We start from the raw sequence: 23403 nt of genomic DNA on the forward strand, positions 1-23403 counted from the left end.
CTAACACAGTGTCAGCCTGCACACTGCCATGCTTTCCATCACAATAAGGGATCGAACCTCTGACACTGTAAGCCAGGCCCAGTAAACAAGAAATAAGACTGGACCCAGTAGGATGCTACATCAATGAGCAGTCAGTTCATGTCAATTGTGTGTAGTAGATAAGAATGATGTAATAACCCATGATGCAATGCTAGAGTGTGCTTGGCTAGAGTGTGACTATGCCCTTGCAGCAAATGCAGTAGTGCCATCTTGCTCTCTGACCAGAGGATGACTGAGTCTGCTACCCTCACTGCATAAAGATCAAGGATCCGGACAGAGAAGGGAGCCCCCGCCTAAGACACGCCAAGTGATGGATGGACAGACAGATCGCAAGGTTTGTCTTCAAGCCTCTCTGCCTCTTGCTTCTGTCAGGTACCACATGTGTGTGTTATGGACTGATGTTTGTCACTGTAGTGAATAAACATTGAAATCAAATGGTATGTGGACTCTGATCCGTCTTTCCTGGCCTTAAGCCGGACCAGACTCACGACACTTTTCCTTTATAAGACTTGCAGTGGCCATGGTATCTCTTGATAGCAGTGCAACCCTAACCAAGACACCGTGGTTCACTGTTGACTGACTGCAGAATGCAGGAACCTCCTGCTCCCACCTTCCTCACCCTAATGGTCTGTTTTCCCTCAAACTATGAGCCTTACAGGCCATTGGTTCTTTGGACCCTACCCGCTGCTGCCCTGGTAACTCTATAAAGGCAACTATTAGCTTGGCTACTCTTTAGCACTTGAAAGAGTGGAGGTTTCTGGGTTTCGCTGAGGCCCAGTAAGGCTCAGCCAAAAGAACAAACTTGAAGCTCTATCCCTGGCTTTGGGTACAGACCAAATAAAGCATTACAGACTACTGTATTCTTCTGTTGAAAGAGTTAATCCAGCTAAGCCTATTCGTCACCCAGCCAAGAGAACACACACACACACACCCCTCACAACCATCCTCAAGAAATCTGAGTCACCTAAAGACACTATACAGGATGAGAGGGGAATTGATTATCCCCATTTCCTTCCCAGAAGCCCCTTCCTTGGTGTGCCCTATGTTATGGGATGTACTTAAATGCAACGTAACTCAAACACCAGGTCAATGCAGATGAAAAAAAAAATCTATTGTAATCAAGCCACTACGGATCGATCGGGGCCGCAGAACAGACTCAGGAGCTGAACTACAATCCTGCAGAGACGTTGTCCAGCACATTTAAAGGATGAGAACATAAAAAGAAGGAGAGGGGGGTGGGCTGTAGCACCATCCAATCATATTTAACATAAGGGGTCGAGCAAGGGAGTTTTCATCGATCAGGATAAGAAAGGAGTTGGTTCCTGCACTGGGGAACATGGACTTCGTTTGACATGTCCAGTAAGGTGAAGAGATGTCTGGACTCAGACAACTGTCCCCTAACAACAGAAGCTGTTCAGCTATTGGGAAGACCCCAGCTCCCCTAGGGCCTGAGACCTTGAACTTTGTTTCTCCCTGTGATTAAATGGAGTCTGAACACAAAATGGCAGTACTTAGAATACGTTTCTTTTGCTTGTTCTCAACATCCCCTTGCTGCCAAGCTTCCATAAGGTAATTCTGTGGAGCCTCTGTCATGGAGCTCCTAACGCTTGACAGATGTAACTTTGCCATTTCCTACTCTGTGTCTTTTCCTTCCAAATATGGAGCAAAGCTTGCACATGCTCTCCTGGGTACCTTGGACCTTCTCATCCATTCTCTGATGCTTTGCACCACCCACCCAAATTTCTGCAACATGGTGGCTTGCTGACCTTTGATACAGGTGGCCTGGCTTGCTCTCTTCCTCCTCTCCATCTCCCTAGTAGATTTAGTTTCCCTGTTCCATTGTTTTCTATTAAGCTCTAATACACTTTCCCCAGGAATACTTCCCTACTTGAAGTTGTGTCTTGTCTGGTATTTTGGTCATAGCAAAGGTCAAAGTAACTAATGTAGATGTGGAAGGGAGGAAATACACTTCCTCTCAGGGCAGCCTTGCTGTGATGTTCACAATACCAAAATTCCAGCTTCCACAGGCTGAGTCGGGAAGATCATGCGGTTAGGACCAGCCTGGAATCTGCAATGAGATCCTGCTTCTGAAAATAAAACATCAATAAAATAAAAAACTAAATTTCATCCTCACCTTACAGACAAGGAAACTGGGGGCTTAGGAAACACTGAAAGGATATCTCCTGCTCCCAAAAGTCACCAGGATAGTGTGGGATCCCAGGCCCAGATGACTCAGTAGAGGGCATCATTCCTGTGCTAGACATTTGGGGCTCTTAAGACTAGTCCTGAGCAGCTGTGTCGGGTCACAAGGCTGCCCTTAAACAAGGGAGGCAATCGGAAAGGATGCTTCCTTCTTCACAGTAAGCCTCACACACAAACAGGCACATAGCTTCCAAACTATGTGGACTCCTTAAGCCCCTTGCACAAATCTGTAAATAATAAGAAACATGGACACAAAGTCCCAGTCCTAACCAAAAAGCTACCTGCAAATGACACTTACCAGGAGAGGGAAAACCAGTTTTCACTGATGGGGTGTCATGGGTTTAAAACCACACTCAAGAGGGGGATGTAATGCCCAGGAGAAGTTGGCTAACACAATAAGCAGCATGTGTGTGCTTGTGTGTGTGTGTGTGTGTGTGTGTGTGTGTGTGTGTGTGTGTGTGCATGCGTGCGCACGCGCGCTCATGCACAAAGTTTGTTTGGTTACTTTTTGTTTGCTTCTTTTGACTTTTTGAGAGAGGGACAGTGCATGAAGTTGAGTGCATAGGGAAGTAAAGAGGATTTTGGAGGAGTTGGAGGAGAAAAAAATATGATCAAAATATACTGTATAAAAAAGATTTTAATAATTCCTGTAAGGGCTGGCAGGAGCTCTACAGCCACAGGAACCCAAGGGGTCAAATGGCCAAGGGACACCCTGAAAGGGGCCACAGGAATTCAGGGCAGCTTCAGAGCAGGTGGCTGTGTCATCTGATACAGCACAGTGCCTGGCCAACAGCTCCCCCTGGACCCATCCACTAGGAGGTCCTGATGGTGGCCAGCAGCTTTGTTCAAACAGAAGAGGTGACCAAAAAAAAGTTGTTTAGTCCAATAAGTCCTGGAGACCTTCCTCTCCCTCTTTCCTCATTCCCTTCTCCATTCTCCTCCTTTCTTCCTCCTTTCTTCCTCCTTTCTTCCTCCTTTCTTCCTCCTTTCTTCCTCCTTTCTTCCTCCTTCGCTCCTCCCTCCCTTCTCTTCCTTCCTCCCTCCTCCCTCCCTCCTCCCTTCTTTTCCTTCTTCCTTCCTCCCTCCCTTCTCCCTTCTCTTCCTTTTTCCCTTTTTCCTCCCTTCTCCCTTCTCTTCCTTCTTTCCTCCTCCCTCCCTTCTCCCTTCTCTTCCTTCTTCCCTTCTTCCTCCCTTCTCCCTCCTCTTCCTTCTTCCCTCCTCCCTCCCTTCTCCCTTCTCTTCCTTCTTCCCTCCTTCCTCCCTTCCCCCTTCTCTTCCTCCCTACCTCTATTCCTATGCCCCTGCCTTCCATCTCCCTCACATTTCCTTTGAGACAATGTAGCAGCTGAGAGCTCATTTCAGTATCTGACCTCATGGAAATGTATAGCATGCACCTCCTTGGATGAATCCCCAACTCACTTTGGGCCTCAGTGTCCCCATCCTGGATCATGACATGGCACTGTGCTCTGAGTCACTGTGACCTAGAATATGTATCTCACCCCATCCTTCCTGACACTTCACATGACCATCACCCACCCCTTTCCCCTCCATTCATGGACTTGATTGACTCCACAGCTCTGTCTTCAGTGACTTGGTGTCACATCTGAATACCGCTGAACCCGGATCCACAGAAGCCAACAACAGAGACCTGGCTTTGCCTGGCTGCCGTAGCTCAACCATCATTTAGGACATTTGTCCACAGACACAGCATGGAAATTGGGTGGACATCCTGAGCCTGGCTGGCCCAGTTAGAGGCAGTGGGTCCCCAGAACTGAATGCTATAGGAAGCTCTGAGATGTGCCACTGAAGTTAGGAGGGCTCACCATCCTTATCATTCAATTAGGGGACTTTTAAAATAGTCTAGTGTATATAATACATAATAGAGGGCTTGAAAATTACTGTCCATACAGGGCTGGAGAGATAGCTCAGTGGGAGATGGCTCAGTGGTTAAGAGCACTGACTGCTTTTCCAGAGGTTCTGAGTTCAAATCCCAGAAACCATGTGGAGGCTTACAACCATCTGTAATGAGATATGGTGCCCTCTTCTGGTGTGTTTGAGGATAGCAAGTGTACTCACACATAAAAATAATTTAAAATGTTTAAAAGAAAATTACCGTAATCATATACATAACCTCTAGAATTTGCTCACGACCCTCCACTTCAACAGTCTCCCCATCCCCCACAACACTGCTTCCCCCTGCTCTACTCACCAGACGGAACATCCATCCATTCCTGTCTCAACAGTCCATTTTCTGTACCGTGGGAACCAGTCTAAATCACATCTATGTGCTCCTGGAATCTGGCCCCAGGTCCTAGCCAGACAGACCCACAGCCTCTCACTCCACAGACCTTTCTCCTGCCTCACTGTATCTGTACCTGCTGCCTCTGCCTGAAGCACGCAGTTCCCAGGGTCACCTAGCTGAACTCTCCTGTCACTCAGACCTCACCTCAAATGTTACTCTTCAAAGGGGCAATTCCTGAATATCTGAATTAACACAGACCTTTCTTGTCTTCCTGTTCTCACTAAGAACAGCACCATGCCTGCCTTGTTTACCTGTTTCTCTGGGACTTAGTGCAGAGCAGATGGCCCCTATTTACTGAATGAATAAATTGACCTGGGATAAGAGCGTTATCTGTTGGGTGCACTTTATAAAAAGACTTTCTTAAGAGTTATTAGGAAAATTATGTGTGTGTGTGAGTGATGGATCAAATTGTTCCAGGAATCCCACCGTACCTACCACAGCATCACACCAAGGTTATCAGGTTATCGGCCAAAATCATTTTGCTCTTATCACTGCTCAGTGAGGCATTTAATGATGGGGTTGGGGAGCGCTCCTAGCATCCACAGGCTAGAAGCCAGGAGTGTTAGCTACCCTACAACACTCCAACTCCAGGACTAAAAAGCTACCTGACTCAAAGTGTCAGGGGCACAAAAGAAAACCGTGTGAATCTCTGGTGTCATCCTATAAATCTCAGAGAAGAAATCGTCCTGTAACATTTTACATGAGTCTCAAGAAGAAACTGTGGAGCCAAGGAGACAGCTCAGTTGGTAAATGCATCTGCAGCCAAGCCTGAGGATCGGAGTTCTAGTACCAGGACTGACACACTGAGAGGTGAGGACTAACTCCACAAGTTGTCCTCTGATATCTACTCATGCTCCACAGCATGAGTGTACACACACACACACACACACACACACACACACATACCCCACAACTAAACAAAACAAAACTTAAATTTTAAAAAGCATCTTTTAAGTCACTAGTTAACATGTGACCTATCATAACCCTTGAGAACTGACCGTCCAGCTCATCTTCATACCCAGCAGAATTAGAAAATCACCACAGCAAACATTCCACTAGCTCTGCCTCCTCCCGGTCTCTGAGTGCTGGTCATAATCACACTGGTATATCCCAGAGTTTCATACATAGAAACTTCTAGAAGGACTCTGGCAGTGTGATTGAGCTTCTTCTCTGCTGTGGTAAAACACCATGACCAAAGGTGATATAGAAAAGGAAATAGTCTTATTTTGGCTTATCCTCCCAGAGCACAGTCTGTCGCTGAGTGAAACTGAGACTTGAACCTAGAGGCATGAACCATGGAGATACACAGCTTGCTGGCTTGCTTGCAGAATCATGCTCAGTTAATTTTCTTACACTGCCCAGGCCCACTTGCCTAGGGAATAGTGCTGCCCATGGTGGAGGGGGGTGGACCCTGATTTCAGCAACTCACCAAATGAAGATTCTCTTAGATGACTCTAGCCTGTGTCAAGTTGACAATTAAGACTAACTAGGACACAAGGACACAGTGGGACAGTGCCTTCTCAGTTGGCACGGATCTGCCTATTCCTCTCCAGATTGGCTCCTTGATGCAAACAGGTAACCCATAAGGAGAACATTCTAGCTACCCTCTAACCTACGCAGAGAAGTCCACAGCAACTGGGCAGCACTTCTGAGCCTGCTGTAGACATAAGCTGTTGTTCTACAGAGCTCAGGGAAGAAATTGAGTCAGCAATCTGGCCCCTCCTTACCTTTGTCTGACATCTGATTCTAAGCCTGTAATACAAATGCTCTACAGAAGTTTAGGCATGCAGTCCTGCTGACTTATGGAAATCCACTGCAGGGATAGAAGTTTCTAGTCCTGAACAAGGTGTTTAAAATTCATACTCAGCTTGCTTGACTGCCGCTTAACAAGATACCAATTACTAAGTAAAAACTACCACCAATTGAATATGGAATCAACCCTCGGGTGATACGATCTGAGACGATAATTAGCAGAAATCAATTTCCCCGCTCTCTACTGGTGCGGCTTTAAATAACTCCTCTGAACCAGACACTCCAGAAACAAAGCAGGGGCATCATGAGTTCAGAACAAGACCCTGTCTCAAAATGCACCTCCCAGTTCAGAAGTTCACAGAGGCCATGTTAACGGGCATACTAATGGGCTGGAGAGATGGCTCAGTGGTTAGGAGTACTGACTGCTCTTCTAGAGGTCCTGAGTTCAGTTCCCAGCAACCACATGATGGCTCACAACCATCTGTAATGGAATCCTACGCCCTCTTCTGGTGTGTCTGAAAATAGCTAGTGTACACATAAATAAAAAATTAAAAACAAAACAAGCATACTAACATAACAGTTGTGGCTCAACGTTTAAGTTCTTTCCACTCTACCCAATCACCCCTCACTGGAGTAACCTGCTTATCTGATCCCTCAGCAAACGTTCGTCACACATCAGTGATATGACAGAATGTGGGAGTTGCTGGGTGCACACCAATGTGACATCAGTTCAAACCATGACTTTACAATGCTGCTCAGATACCTTGCTGTGCCCTGTGTTGCCTGCACCACATAAACCAAGGCTTATTGTTGAAGTCTTGTGTTATTCAAGGATGCTATGGACATCCATGCCTTCCCCTGATGGATGCTGTGGATGTCTCCAGCAGAACATGGACCGTGCAATCCACACCCAGGGCCATGGTAGCAAGTGTGTGAAAGAGATGGTATTTGAGGCATCATGTCCATGTAGACAACACTGAGAGACTGACCAGAGACCCCTCAGAACCAAAGCTCTAAAAACGTGTGGTTTCTTATTCCGAAATAGGATTTCTTATTCTGCCTAGATTTCTATGGGTTTTTCTTTTTGTTGTTGTTGTTGTTGTTATTGTTGTTTTTCTTTGCTTTTTGCTGACATATTGTTTTAAAACAGGGACTCTCTGTGTATCTCAAGATGACTTTGAATTCACCAATCCTCCAGCCTCAGCTTCCTCTATGCCAAGACTATGCCGCCACCACACCTCGTCCTGCTTGCTGTACTCAGAAACCCTCAGAATTGTCTGAGCCCCAGAAGCCACAAAGCCTGGATATGCTATGGATGGATGCTTAAAGGTTCAAGGCAGAAATTCAGCAGCATCTCCTGACAGGCGGCCACATACCTACAGCCCAGAGACATCCACCTACACCCGTTTAAATGTTATCTGTATCTGCTGTTCTCACAGACGAAACATCTGGTAAAAGGATAACAGTGCATCATGAGAAAGACATGACAAGGAGCCCAGGCAGCTGGTCACACTGCAGCCACAATCAGGAAGCAGAGAAAGATGAAGGTCTCCACTCGCCTCTCTTTTTATTCAGCCCAGGACCCCAGCTCATGGACTGGCACCACCCATAACTAGGGTGAGTCTTTATTCTTTCTGGAAACACCCTTACAAATACATTCAGAGGTGTGTTTCCATGGTGATTCTAAATCCTAGCCAAACTGGCAATCAAAATCAACAATGATGTCATCGTCCTCCTTACACAACAAAAGGATCTTTGCAGTTGTGATTAGGTGAAGGGTCTTAAGGTAAAGAAATGCCTGGATCACATGGTGGGTTCGTGACATTCCAATGGTCCTGATGAGGGAAAAGGGGGAGACAACGGGGAAAGGATAAAGGCAGAGATAGCCCTGGTCACAGAGAAATGCAGGCAGAAGCCAAGGTCAGTGGGCAAGCACCTGAAGCTGGAAAAGGCCAGGAAACAGACCTCCCCGGAGCATCTGGAAGGAAAACAGCTTTTCACAAACCTTGACTTTCAGGGCTAGGACTGCAAGCTGGTCAAAATGCTAAAGTAAGCAGTCTCCCACGGTGTCACAACCAAAGCCCAAATCTATGTGGCTTTAAACCACCAAAGAGGTTGCTCAGTGGTTAGAACACTTGTGTACAAACATGAGGAACAGAATTTGGATCTCCTGACCCCAGAGCAGCACAAGTATGTATCAAGAGTGCTCTTTCGGGAAGATCACAGGCCAGTGGATCTGGCATGTGGAACAGTGATAAAACCCTGTATGACACCACACACACTCACTCACACACACACACACACACACACACATGTTCGTGCACAAACTTGCAGATGCATGCACATACACATAAAAACACATTCAGTGGGAGCAGAAGAGACAGACAGACAGACAGAACAACATGCAGGTTCCATTGTGTCAGCATTGCTTACTACGCCCTAGGTAGGAGATAAAAGGATTGAGGAGCTTTAAGGAGCAATGAAAGGCGAGCATGAAGCCAAGCTTGGGTGTTTTGGATGACTGCACTGGGCACACACCAGTGGGGTGGGTGGTGTTCTGGAGGCTGGTGTAACAGGACCAAGGTGAAGGGGGTCAGGCTAGGGTTGAGGATTTGGTGAAAGTGTCCCGAAAAGGTTTAGCACTAGAAGGCTGTAGGGCAGTGGTCCTCAACCTTCCTAATGCTATGGTCCTTTAATACAGCTCCTCATGTTGTGCTGACCCCCAACCATGAAACTGTTCCATTGCTACTTCATAACTGTGGTTTTTGGTCCTGTTACCATCGTATTCCTGGAGACAGAAATTTGTGGGGCACGACCCATGGGTTGAGAATCATTCTAGAGGGAGGGACCGAATATGTGAGACCTCTACAGCCAGCCAGCTCAGGTAGGGAAGCAGGAGGCAGCCCCAAGAATCTCAGACTAGAACCTGAATGCTGTAGGCCGGGGCCTTGGATATTCGATGGAGAATATCCCCCAATTCATAGTGGGAATTAAAAGGTAAGACGAGGAGAAAAAAGCAGAGAACCTCAGAAATAAAAAAAATGAGTGGGCCAGAATTGGGGGCCTCTGAGCTTCATTGGGGGCCTGAGGAATGGTTAAGAATTGGGGGGAAAAAATAGGTTATGGAGACTCAAAAGAAAAACACACCTGCAGAGACCTAAATTAATGAATGTTTAGCCTAACGCCCATTAGCCCTTCTTAATTATTGACTTTAGTATTCATAAAACTTTAATCTCATTCACAAACCAATCTTAGGATTGACTTCTCTCACATCCAGAGAATTCTTAAGTATGCACAGCACCAGCCAAGAAATCATAACGAATCGTTAAATTAAAGCTTAAAGCTAAGTAGTTCAAAAGCAAAGTTACAAAAACTTTTTTTTTAACTTTGTGGGAGAGATTGGATTGCATTATTTGGAATATAGGAGCAGTTTAATATGTTTGGTACCCTTTTTTTTAATCTTGGAAGAAAAAAAAACAACTAGATCTTCAGGTGTCTATAGAGATGCTAAAAGGCCCCTGGGATGATGGGATGAAGTCAGAGCAAGGGTTTCAAGGTTCTATTCTTTCAACCAAACTCATCTCATGCAGTTTAGCAGATGCCAGAGAAAGACTGGGCACTGCCTTGCTAGGAGGAAGGTAGGTTCTTGCTAACACCATCACTCCAGGGCATGTGACCAGTAACCCAAGACCTGCAAAAAGATGCACGGAGGGAGCTTAAGAAAGGAGTACCGAGTACACGAGTACACGTAGAGAGGGAAAAGCTGGGACTGTTGCTAGCTTCTCCTGTTGCTGTGATAGAAGCTGCGTAGGGAGAAAGGGTTTGCTTTGGCTCAGATTTTAAAGGTACAGTCAATCATGGTGAGAAAGTCACAATGGCAGAAACTTGAAACAGCTGGTCACACTACATCCAAAGCCAAGAAACCAGAGATAAACGCTTGTGCTCCGCCCACTCACTCCTTATCCAGTCCTGGATCCCAGTCCAGGGATTGGTGCCGCCTACAGTGGGTGGGGCTTCCCTCCTCAATTATCCTAAACAGCGCGCCCAGAGACTCCTCCCAGGTGATTCTAGACCTCAAACTGAGATTAACATTTGCGAAGCCAGTCCCTCACCGGTGCAGTCTGGAGGGAGGAGAAAGAGGGACCCCACAACCCATGGCCAGAGTCGGTCATATAGTGGGCTCTAAGTGAGGTCAGCTGAGGTCCTGTGGACCGGTTACAGAGTAGCCTCTGAACATAAAGACACTCACACCCCAAGCCCAGAACCCGTAACGACGTAATCCTGATTTAAATCAGATTCTCTGCAGATATCATTAAGTAAAATCTGAGGGTGGAATCTTGTGGTTTAAGCAAGTGGCCCCTAAGCCCTGTGACACATGTATGGTAAGAGACAGAATCAGAAATTAGGGCACTGTAGCCACAAGCTGAAGAAATCAGGGAGCCACCAGAAGCTAGGAGGCAGGAAACCTCTCCTCAGGACCCTTCAGAGACTGGTAACACCTTCATTTTTGATCTCTGGTCTCAGAACAGCAAGAGAATAAAGTCTATACGCCGCCCGGAAGACGAGCATTTGGCTGGGGTATTCGTCACGCCAGCGCTAAGAAACTCATGCACTGATTTTTGTCGTTTGTATTACAGGAAAGCTAGGAAGCCCCGGATATTAGCAAATCCGGGTTAGTCGAGTGAATTAAAGACTTTGGTATATTAACAAGTATAGGGCTGGAGAGATGGCTCAGCGGTTAAGAGCACTGACTACTCTTCCAGAGGTCCTGAGTTCAAATCCCAGCAACCACGTGGTGGCTTACAACCATCTGTAATGGGATCCAATGCCCTCTTCTGATGAGTCTGAAGACAGTGGACAGTGTACACTGTACTCACGTAAAATATCTTTTAAAAAAGATTGTTAAAAAAAGTATATCGTTTGTCATCACAATAAGAAAATTGGGTTGACAGAGGGAAAGTCAACCCAATTACGCATTACTAGCTAGAACCCTGGTTCAAAATGATAACAGAAGGGTCCTCCTGGCTCCTTAGAGATATTTTTATTAAACTATAAAACTGCTGAATCAAATTTTTTTTCTTTAAAGTTTATTCAATACAACATAATCTCCAACTTCACTGAGGTGGCTGACCACGTCCACGGCCAAAGCGGCCTCTAAACTGGAATTCAGTTGCTGAGCCAGCCCCAGCCTCAGCTCTCTTGTCAGCAGGGGGCACAGCACTCCTTCTGTAGGTGTCTCTGTCTGCCTCCCCTCTTGTGAATCTTGCAGGCCGCTCACTCTCTGGACCGTTGGGCCGTCGCCTGCCAGTCTCAGGACGGCTGCGGCGCAGGGTAGCGGGCACGATCTCCGGAGGTAGGTGCAGGTAATCTCGGAGATACTGGATGCCCTCATTCGTAAGGTACCAGTAGAAATGTCTCCATGCAAACTGCTCCGTCACGTAGCCTCGAGACTTGAGAGACTGCATGGCCTTCATGACGTGAAGGTTAGGCACATTCTTGTCTGCCAGCTCGGGGTGTTCAGGTATGTGGACATCTTTTTTGGCAACCATCACTCCTTCCTTAAAGAGGAGTTCGTAGATGGCAATCCGATTCTTCTTAGGTATCAACATTGCGGCGGCTGCAGAGTCCGAGGTGGAGGCTGGAAAGCTGAATCAAATCTTCTTAAAAGTATTTATTTTTATTTAAGTCCATTTGGTGTTTTGAGGCATGTGTCTGTGTGAAGGTTTCCGGTCCCCTAGAACAGGAGTTAGGTGTAAGCTGCCATGTGGTTGCTGGGAATTGAACCCCGGTCCTCTGGAAGACCAGCCAGTGATCCTAACAGTTGAGGCATCAAGCCCCGAAATCAAATCTTTCTGTGATTATGTAATAAACCCAGCCAAGAAACCAAGATCCATTGTACTAACTGGTTTAGTGTGTCAGTTTGACACAAGCTGGAGTTATCACAGAGAAAGGAGCCTCCCTTGAGGAAACGTCTCCATGAGATCCAGCTGTCAGGCATTTTCTCAACTAGTGATCAAGGGTGGGAGGGCACATTGTGGGTGGTGCCATCTACCTGGGCTGGTAGACCTGGGCTCTTTAAGAAAGCAAGCTGAGCAAGCCAGGGGAGCAATCCAGTAAGTAACATCCCTCCATGGCCTCTGCATCAGCTCCTGCTTCCTGACCTGCTTGAGTTCCAGTCCTGACTTCCTTTGGTGATGAACAGCAATGTGGAAATTGTTAAACCCTTTCCTCCCCAACTTGCTTTCTGGTCATGGTGTTTTGCGCAGGAATAAGAACCCTGAGTAGGACACCCTTACTACTGAACACAGACTTTCAGTCCTTCAGCCTTTCCCAGTTTGGAACCTCGTGTTTTCATGAAAATTGTTGCAACTTATTTCAGTCATTTCCCAAGAATTCTATCCCTTTCATAGGCCAGCTGCAGAATGGCGAAGTGTCGTATGACTAGAGTCAAAGTCCTAAGGAAGCCACCCTCCTCCATTGTACATTCCCTCCCCTCCCACAGGTCCCAGGGCTGTCAGTCACCACCAGACCAGTCTGGATAACTGAATGACCTTCTTTAACTCCCTACAAGCTCCACAGACTGCTGGTGAGGCCTTGGCTCCCAGCATAGCCCTTCATATACCACAGGCCCCAATTTCTCAGAACACCTCTCTAGATGTTCCCAGATAACCATGAGGTCAAGCCAAGATATCTATACCCCGGACTCCTTTTCTCCTCCATCAACCCAGAAAATTATAAATCACAGGATTTGGTTTCAAACCAAGTAGCTGTCAGGGCTCACCTAATAAACTTTAGTAAGTGTATCCTCCTGATCTGACTGTGTCTGGGGCTGAGAGGGCTACACTGAGTTCTTCCAGAACCTTCGGTAACACTCCGTCTTTACCAAAAATCTACTTTGTATTAATTGAGCAGTTCTCTGCTGACTATAAGACTAACTCAGCTCTATAACCCACAACTGCAAAATGGTTTGAAAGGGTCTGGAGCCATGGCTCAGCAGCTAAGAGTACAGGCTGCTCTTGCAAAGGACACAGGTCAGTTCCCAGTATACATATGGTGGCTCACCACTCAAACTCCAGTTCTAGAGGATCCAATTCCCTCCTAAGAGCACCAGGTCTCAGGAGGCACATATACATAAATACAGACAAAACAGGCAAACACACGAAATAAAAATAAATCCATTTTTAAAATCCATTTGAAACATTTTTCAAGCAAAATGATAGTTAAGAATTAATTATTTCCTCCCATTTTTTGATGCATCAAAAGCACAGATGCCACCACCAGTCGGCACTTGGGATCAACGTGACCAACCACGCTAGCAAACTGAGGGTCCGCTGCTAGAGCCCAGAGCAAGAAAACCGGATTTTAATTTGCCTCTGCCTTGCTCGGCTTTTGGAAATATTAATAATTGATAACTTTGATAGGAGGCAGTTCCTTCAACCTCAGATGCTGCAGGCTGGAAATCACTGCCGTGGGCCATAAGAAATGGAACCCATGCACGTCAGTCTGAGAAACAGAGAGCGTGTTCACAGAAATACATCACTCCAAATAGTTAACTAGCCAAGTAGCTCCCAGTCCCCCCCCCACCCCCTCCATCCTGCTCTCCTAACATGTACACCAATTAGCTTGCTCAGGCCTGAAGGGGATTACAGTATCTTCCCTCTCTGGTGAGTGGGGGAGGCATTTAATAAGCATTTGTCAAATAAATGAATGGCGAGCCACATTTTTAAGACAATTAATTTCCACAGTACACACTGCCCAGCCAGGCTCCTGGTGAATATCTCACGACTACCCCTAAACCCGGAATTAATCAAAGAAATAAGCTGTTTCTGTTCCAGGGGGCTGGCAGGGGACAGCTCACCCTGAAAAGACTCTGCTCCTCAAAGAGCCAGCATTCTCTTCTTATGGTGAGCATCTCCCCCATGGAGCCCTTGCTTGGCTAAACTGTGGTTACCACTCTCCCTGGAACTCCATGCCATGACCAATAAGGATCAAGCATCCTAGAGCAGAGGTCATTAGTGGCTGCTGTAGGGATGCTGTGGATGGTGAGGTGGCACCCTCAGAGGATGTGTGGGATCTCTGAGGGTGTTGAGATGGAAGTAATCCTTACTCTTTCCCTTCTTGTTTGGGGTTTGGTGGTGCTGGAGGTGTACCGGGAGCTTTGTGCGTGCTAGGGAATGTTCTACCATTGTTCTTTGGTGGATCACACCCCAAGCCCAAGATGGGCATTGTTAGGCATTGTTGGGATTATAGTTATGCATCACCAATGTGATTCAGAGCCATAATCCCAGTATTCAGGAGGTTGGGGCAGAAGGATCATCCACCAGCACTGGGCTAGCCTGGGCTACACAAGTATACTCTGACTCAACAAAACAAAACAAAATAAAAACTCAAGGAAAAGAGGGAGAAATTAGCAGCAAGAAACTGGCCAATAGCATTTATCCAAGCCATTGCCCAGGGAGCTTAAGCAGTCATGCCTACCGAGTCTACCTCAATTCATCTAAACCCACATCCACACAGCCCCACAACCCACGCAGCCCTGCAATGCAACCCTTATTCACAAAATCCCTTTGACCTTAATATACTTGGCTTAGGCAGTTTTCCCATCCACTAGGCACAGAAGTTACTCCAGATTTGGAAAAATGGTCTTTTTTCTACTCGCCCTGTAGTAAGTAGTCTTCTCTAGAGTTCCAGACCGTATGGAATGCCTTTCTATGTTGAGGGAATTTATTATGATGACTTACAGTGTAGTCCCGACTCCTCAACGATGGTCAGCTGTGGAGGGGATGTCCAAGAATCTAGTAGTTGCTCAATCCCACTAGGCTGGTTATTTCAGCTGGTCTTCTGTAGAAGTAGATTCCAACAGATGTGCTGCAAGTAAATGCAAGCAGGGGAAGAAGATGGAATATTCTCTCTTTCAATGTCCTTATATAGGTCTCTAGAAGAAGGCATGGCCCGGATTAAAGGTGTGTACCACCGTGCCTGGCTGGATCTAGGACTTGCTTTGTCCTAGGCTGATCTTGAACTCTGAGCTCTCCTCGCCTTCATTTCCTGGGATTAAAGGTGTGTGCTACCTTGCCTGAGTCCAAGCTTTTCATGGCCACTATGCCTCAAGATCTCCATGCTTAGATCCAGGTCAGAAAATTGTGTCTTACAGCCTCAAGATCTGGATCACATGTGAGTCCTCCAGTTCTGGGTTGTAGTTCATTCCAGATATAGTCAAGTTGACAACCAGGAATAGCCATTACACACCCCAAAGTTATTTCCTCAAGGGTAAAAACTTGAGAATTATATGGCAAAAAATAATGTAACGTTTCACAGAGTGTTGCCTGTTGAGAGTATCACCAGAGAAGAATCTAGAAACAGTGAGTTACTGGGATAGGAAGAAGAAAAGACTAGAGCAAAGGGATGTTGGGGTAGAGAACACAAGTCCTGTGGTGGGTGAGAAACAATTCAGTAGCCCAAACTGAACTCAACCATGAGCCAGTAAAGTTCATGACATGGAAGGTTTCTATAGGGCAAAAATTTACACACTAGGGGGCCCAGAGAGCTTTCTCCACCAAGGGACAGTCAAAATGCCCAACCAGGTGGCTCGATGCATCAAGTGCTTACTTCAAAAGGAGGATGACCTGAATCTGAATCACTAGAGGTCCCATGAAGCCAGGTATTCTAGTCACTTCTACAATCCCAGCATTCCTATGGTAAACTGAGAGGCAGAGGCAGGAGAATAACCTGAAGCTCTTGAGGGCCCGCTAACCTGAGGCACACGACTGTAAGCAATCAATCTAGAGAGCCTTGTCTCAGACAAGGTACAAGATAGATGTTGACACCTAAGTTGGCCCCTGACAATCCCCTCCATAATAGATGGAGACTGAAAGATCCCTGGCTCAAGTCCAATAACCAGGCTGGCCTAATTAATGAGTTTCAGGACAAGGAGGTGTCCTCAAAGGAGATGAACAATACTATTGGGGATGACTCTTGGGGAGGACTCTTGGGGAGGATGAAGTTATCCTCCATCCTCCACATGCATGTACACACACATACCTACACATACATAACCACATAGCCCTTCCCCTGGGTAACCAGCCATCCTGATTCCCCCAGGCCCGTTGAGTCGGTGTCCAGGTTTCTGGGTCACAAGAGTGAAGGAGAGCTGAACACACAGCAATGGAGCTTCAAGGGCTTCCCCACTTTAGCACTGAAAGGAACAATACCAGTCCCAACCACGGGGACCTGGGTCAGGTTCACGTCTTGCCCCTCAACCTGTGATGCTTGCACACCCAGCACAGACAGGGGACCATTAAAGATGCAGAATGTCAGGCTTCTGAGTGGATGACCCTGGGCTGAAACGTCAGCCAGCTCCCCGGGATGAGCCGGTCATACCTGAAGGCTGCAGAGCCACTACATGGAAGCTGTCCCTCGCCCTACCTATGGCTCCATGCATGCACTATTTCTTGGTGTTTACACCAAGGGGAAGCTTCCAAGTTCAGCGCTGGGCGAAAGGCAGCATTTTGTATACAATTAAAACATTGCCCTGTCGTAGGCTGCTGCAGACACCAGCCAAATCCTTGGTCCATTTTCTTGTCTGTGTGTTTCAAGAGAGGGGCAACCAGATCATCTGGACCTCAGAGGCTGCTTTGTTTGGCTACAGCTTCCCAACCACAGCACAGAGGAGCGCCCAAGCCAGACCATTCCTGACGGCGAGGCCAGGGCATAATAGCCTGCTTAGTAGAAACTCGGTGATGACCGAAGTAGTCTCCCATGGGACAAGAGATCGCCCCAGTTAAGAACCACCACAAGCCCTGACAAAGGAGAGAGGTCCTTATGAGTGTGAGCCTCCTGCCAGCTAAAGACTTCATTAACATCTTGAAAAGGAGGCCAGGTTGAACCCTGCAGGCTCCTGGCGAGAGCTCATCTCGGTGACCAAAGGCTATCCCGAGTCTAAGGGGAAGCCTTCTGTCCATGACAGTAATGAAGACAAGCAGCCTCCAGCTGCCGGGAGCTCGTGCCATCTGCCCCTCCACCCACAACTGTTCTCTATTATTTAACCCACAGAAAGCAATAAAAAGCCGTTTGCCTTTCGTGCGAGGATCATTCCGAGTCATATCAGACGCTTTCTAATGGCGTTGTCTTAAGGGGGTGGGGGGCCAGGATCGTTGGTTAGAATAGCCACAATAACCCATCTGCACCCCTCCACAGACATCTAACAGAAGGTGTGAAGCATGAAGCCAGCCCAGGATGAGGCACTTGCAGCTCTACGCTTACTGCAGGGGAGTGCTGTTTACGATTTGTGTCACAGATACTTGGGGACTGCCAAAAGCCTCCCATAACTGCCCCCAGGCTAGCCTGGGCCTCACCCACTTTTACTGCTTGGAAGGAAGGCAGTCCCATATCTATTTTGCCAATTATAAAGTGTATCCTTGACCTCCTCCCACAATTTAGCACCTTGAAAAAGCTGGATGGGGGGATGGTAGCATGCTTGCCCAGCATGCACTAGGCCCTCGGTTTCATCCTCTGCATAGCATGAGCTGGGTGTGGTAGAACACGCCTGTAATCCCCCGCCTCCTGAGAGAAGGAGTTTAAAGTTGTCCATGCATACAGAGTAAATCTGAGCCCAGCCTGGAAAACGTGTGACCTTGTCTAAAATTTTTTTTTTTTTTAAAATGTGCTCATTACAGAACTTGACAAGAGGAGTTTGTGCTCACTGCCCATCATGTGAATCCCAGGAGTTGAACTCAGGTTGGCAAGCTTAGCAGCAAGCCCCTTTACCCACCAAGCCATCTCACCACCCCTGTTCACACATTTTCTTTTGAGATGGGGTTCCAAGGTACCAATGTACTCAGGCTAATTTCCTTCTTCGTGGCCCCAACTGGCCTGGAATACAAGATGATCCTGCCTCAGTTTCCAGATACACACCACGAAGCCTGACTTAAATGTATGTCTTAAACCTACCAGTCTGAACTAGCAGCAGCAGGGCCCCAGGCAAATACCATGCAAATAAATAATAATAAACTACCTTGAGGTCGAGTGATTTGAAAAATCAAAAGTATCATACCAAATTACACAGGTGTGAAATAATTCCTCTTTCACTTTATCCCATTATGTTTCTGTGTATGTAAGGATGCTATGTACGTACAGACATATATATGTACACATATTATATCCTTTATGGATATGTATGACATATGATCAAACTAAACCTGAAAGAGTTCTGACTTTTCTCCTGGCTTCTGTATGTAGAGTATGCACCGTGTCTGTGTGTCTGTGTGCGTGTGTCTGTGTGTCCAGACATGTGGCCAACACCGGGTGTCTATCACTCTCCAGTGTTTTGAGGCAGGGTCTTCCACAGGACCATGGCTGGCTATCCAGTGAGTCCCAGGGATCCTCTTGACTCCATTGCGATGACAGGCGTACACTATTAGACGTGGCTTTTCTTACCTGGATTCTGAAGAATGGGACTGGTCCTTTTTCTTGAAGAATGAACAAGTTTTGGATGAAGCCATCTCCTTGGCCCTAAAAGAGTCCTTTTAACTGACTAGATTCTTGGCGGGTCACAGAATAATAGGACTCCTTCAGGTTGCCAGGGGCTCAGACTCCACTCCGTCTAGCCTAGAAGTCTGGTGTGTTACAGCAAAGTGAGGCTTTTTCTTCAGTGACTGGCCCATAGTCAGTCAGCACCTTCTAGACACCAACCTGTCTTTCTCAACCTTGTTTGCTTCCACTGGGCTCTTCCTGCAGGGATCCTGTGGTAGGTGATATTTTAAGCTCCCCCCCCCCAGCTCTCTCCAACGCCACTGTTCCCCTGAGTGGGAAGCTGAGGATGATACCCTCCTCCTGCCACGAACTGAATTGGAGCATCTGTGGACTGTGAATTAAAACCTTCCATGGTACCCAGAAAGGCTGCCCCAGGCGATGCCAAGAAGACAAGCATCAGACCATCTACCTTTAAACCAAATTTCTGTCTCACTGGGAAGCCAGTTTACCCCTCAGGGCCTGTGTGAGCTTGTAATCCCCGGACAGCTGTTGTGTTCCCTAGGGCTTCATGTGTCGGGAGCTTGACCCAGTGTGGCATTCTTAAGGTTGTGCCTTTAAAGGGTTCAGTGGTCAGTGACAGAGGTATCCAGTATTAACAGTCCCAAGTGTCTTCTTCTAAAATGTTTTTGTGGATCATATACAAACATACCCATATATAAATCATGTGCATGCACATATGTATACATTGACACAGATGTATATTCACAAATGTATCTTTACAGAGATACATGCATATATAAGGATATGTTATGTGTTGGTTCATATTTACTCATGTGAATATAAAGTATAGTAGCAGATGGTTATTATATCAGTCAGGGTTCTCTAGAGTCACAGAACTTATGGGTAGTTTCTATGTAGTAAGGGAATCTGGTGACTTACGGTCAGCCAACCAACTCCCCAACAATGGTAAGCAGCTGCTGTGAATGGAAGTCCAAGGATCTAAGCAATTGCTCAGTCCCACAGGCAGGCAGGCAAAGAAGAGAGTCTTCCTTCTTCCAATGTCCTTATGTAGGTCTCCAGCAGAAGGTGTATCCCAGATTAAAGATGTGCACCACCACACCTGAATCTGGGACTTTCGTTTTCCCAGATGACCTTGAACTCAGAGATCTCCTTGCCTTAGTGTCCTGGGATTCTTAGTCACTGTGCCTCAAGATCTCAATGCCAAGATCCAGGTCAGAAACTTTTATCTCCCAGCCTCAAGATCAGGATCACAGGTGAGCCTTCCAATTCTGGATTGTGGTTTATTCCAGACATAGTTGAGTTGACAACCAGGAATAGCCACCACAATTATATTTTACATTAGGCAGTTTCCTTGGACATACTGAATGACTTGGTGGCCTAGCACAGGCTCTTTCTGAGCCACCATGACCACTTCCCCTCTCCTTCCTTTTCATGTCCACTGTGGGGCTATGCATTGAGGCTTGACACCATCTTCCTGAGAAACTTACTGAATGCCTCCATAGCATCCCTTTGTAGACATGCCTTATCCCTTGGTCATAAGAGATGGGCACACTTCATTCTGACAGACATTGCCAAGTCAAGCTCTTCAAGATGGGTTCACTTCACTGCCATTATAGGTAAATGATCTTCATTTTCCCGAGAGTTAGTCACGGATCCTCAACAAGGCCCAATTTGGGGTGCTGAGATGTCAAGCTCACTCTCTGAGAAGCAGACGGTTAACAGGCTGCCTTTTGTCTCTCTATGTACCACAGCAACCCATCTTTCTCCACAGAAACCTTCCCTTGGGCCCAAATCTCACTGACTTATTCTTGAGCCCACCTGCCTTGCCCAGCCCTGCACCTGCCTCTGCCTCATTGCCTATGAAAAAGACACAGTTAGGACTGGGCATGGGAGTGCACACCTTTAATCTTAGCACTCTAGAGGAGAAGCAGACGGATCTCTGAGTTCAAGGCCAGCCTCGTCTACAGAGTTCCAGGACAACTTGGGCTCTACAGAGAAACTCTGCCTCAAAAAAACATACATACACACACACACACACACACACACACACACACACACACACACATACATAAAAAGTCAGAAAGAGACAGACAGACAGACACACACACACACACACACACACTGAATAGAAACAACATGAAGCATGTGACAGGGACCCTTTGCCCCATGCTGACCTCTGGAATGTTTCTCTCTCTCTCTCTCTCTCTCTCTCTCTCTCTCTCTCTCTCTCTCTCTCTCTGTGTGTGTGTGTGTGTGTGTGTGTGTGTGTGTGTGTGTGTGTCTGTCTGTCTGTCTGTCTGTCTGTCTGTCTGTCTGTCTCTCTCATTACCAAGCCATGAAGTTCCCATCTGCCTCCCCCACAATTATTTGCCTTCCCCTCTGATGGCCTATACCATGACAACTTTTGTCTCCTCTGTACCACAGTAACCCATCTTTCTCCACAGAAACCTTCCCTTGGGCCCAAATCTGACTGTCTTATCCTGTAGGTGGTTCTTGAGCCCACCTGTCTTGCCCAGGTGTGATGAACAATGCTTTCTGACACTCATGGGGCCCACGGTCACAGCATTTATGACTTCCCACTACTCAAGCCAACACAGAAAGTGAAGGGCATAGTCAACTGTGACTTTCGGGGTGGCTTGTCTATGGTACAGCCCATCTGAGGTCCACAGACACAGACTGGTGCTTTACTAGCAAGCCTTGAACAGAAGCACGTTCCTTCTTTATCATTTGGGAAATGCAAAGGCATACTTCCCTGGTCTTTTGCTGTGATTCTACCGCCCTGTGTTCAGCCAGAAATTGCTCACCAAACACTCAATCTCAGGGATTTGTCTGTAGGTAGCTGATTCATCATGGACAGGAGCATGGCTTCCCCAGCTGCTCAGGGACTTCAGCAGTAACATCTGGAGATGGCTCCTTTCGCACTTCCTTATGACCATTTGCGCTTTGGTGCAGATTGGCATGGAAGTGCTTGGATGAAAAGCACGGGGAGTCTCTAAACCCATGGGAACAGGGCAAACAGAGAGAGGAAAGCTCACAACCCCAGTGCTGGAGACATGGAGACTGGAGGATCCTAGAGCTGGCTGACCTCTAAAAACCCGAGTTGGGGCGGGAAGATGGCTCAGCAGGTAAAGACAGTTGCCACCATGTTCAAACCTCGGGTCTCACGCAGTGGAAGACGAGGACTAACTCATACAAGTTGACATCTACCACCACTCATGTACTGTGGCATACCCGTAAACACACAGGATATACAGGCACATCTGGGTGTGGTGGGACACACCTTTAATCCTAACACTCAGGAGGCAGATCTCTGTGAGATTGAGGCCAGCCTGGTTTATAGAGTGAGTTCTAAGACAGCCTGGTCTACGAAGCAAGTTCCAGACCAGTTAGAGATATATAAAGTGAGACCATGTCTCAAAAAGCCATAAATAAATACATAATTTTAAAAAGCAGATGGCTCCTAGGAAATGATACCCAAAATTAATTGACCTCTTGCTTACACACGCAGACACACATAGACATATACACACAGAGACACACACACACAGAGACACATATAGCACACAGGCACACACAGACACACAACACACAGACTCACTCAATACACAGACATGCAGACACACACACACACTGACACACACAGGCACACACACACACAGACACATACACAGATATACACAAACATACACATAGACACACACAGACATAGACACACACAGACACAGACACACACAAACAGGCACACACACACAGACCCACACACAACCAGGCACACAAACAGACAGACAGACAGACACACACCACACACACACACACACAAAATTTAAGTCTGCAATTTCTACCCATTATCCTACACTACTTTCCACCACCACCAGCCCCAGTGCCCAATTCCAATGTCTAAAAGCAAATGGTAACACAATTAACCACAGGCCACCAGAACTGGCAGCAGGGAAGGTCAGAGGAGGTCGGAGTTGGCGCTGAACTAGATCAAAGCTGCTTTCAGATGATTCTGCAGCTGGGTACAGTGACCTTTCGGTCCATGTTTATTTGGAAATGACCTTTAAGCAGCAATCAGCAAGAATGAAATGCTTCAAAGGAATACATTAGATCATGCAGATGTCCCCCAGCGGTAAGTTACACCCAAGGCACCCAGCTGACAATGAAAGTGGCCTGCCCTGGGAAGCCAAGGGCTAGGCCACCCATTAGACTAACAAATGAACACACGGTCCCCAGAGGCTCGGTCTAATAGACAATGGGGAATCTGAAGGCAGGGTGACCTGGGCAAGAAACACAGCGCAGTTCCAGAATTCACCGTCAAAGATGAGCTGATGTTTCATTCTGTTGGAATGAAGGGTACCCAGTTGTGCTTTTCCATCCCAGGATGGGGAATCCCCCAAGGGCTGGGCACAGCTGTGGCAGGGAACCTGTGAGGGCTCCATCCTGCCTCCCTCCCATGGGGTGAACTGCCCATTGCTGAGTATCTCTCGCACTGGGCTCGCTGGTCTGAAAGAGCTGGCCCGTGACTCCTCTTTCATCTTAACTCTGTGTGTTCTATTTTTCCTTCCTAAGTCCTCTGTTTGCCTCCTTGCGCTCAGAGTCACTCCCAGTAGCACCAA

At 47.0% G+C, this 23403-nt stretch overlaps 2 protein-coding genes across 2 annotated transcripts in view; both read right to left on the reverse strand.

Moving 5' to 3' along the window:
* The window catches only part of SLC39A11 (solute carrier family 39 member 11), a 321165-nt gene extending 306082 nt beyond the window's left edge, over positions 1-15083 (reverse strand). The window contains exon 1 of the mRNA XM_080923278.1: positions 15037-15083. The gene's annotated coding sequence lies outside the window, so the exon portion shown is untranslated. The remainder of the gene's footprint in view (positions 1-15036) is intronic.
* LOC308425881 (small ribosomal subunit protein eS10-like) lies at positions 11410-11904 on the reverse strand (the record flags this gene model as incomplete). The annotated part of the gene is made up of 1 exon (XM_080923487.1): positions 11410-11904. One exon carries the CDS (start codon positions 11902-11904, stop codon positions 11410-11412), a length of 495 nt encoding a protein of 164 aa, XP_080779613.1.
* Positions 15084-23403: the final 8320 nt, after the last annotated feature.

Source organism: Micromys minutus, assembly GCF_963924665.1.
Source record: "Micromys minutus genome assembly, chromosome: 10".
Taxonomy (NCBI): domain Eukaryota; kingdom Metazoa; phylum Chordata; class Mammalia; order Rodentia; family Muridae; genus Micromys; species Micromys minutus.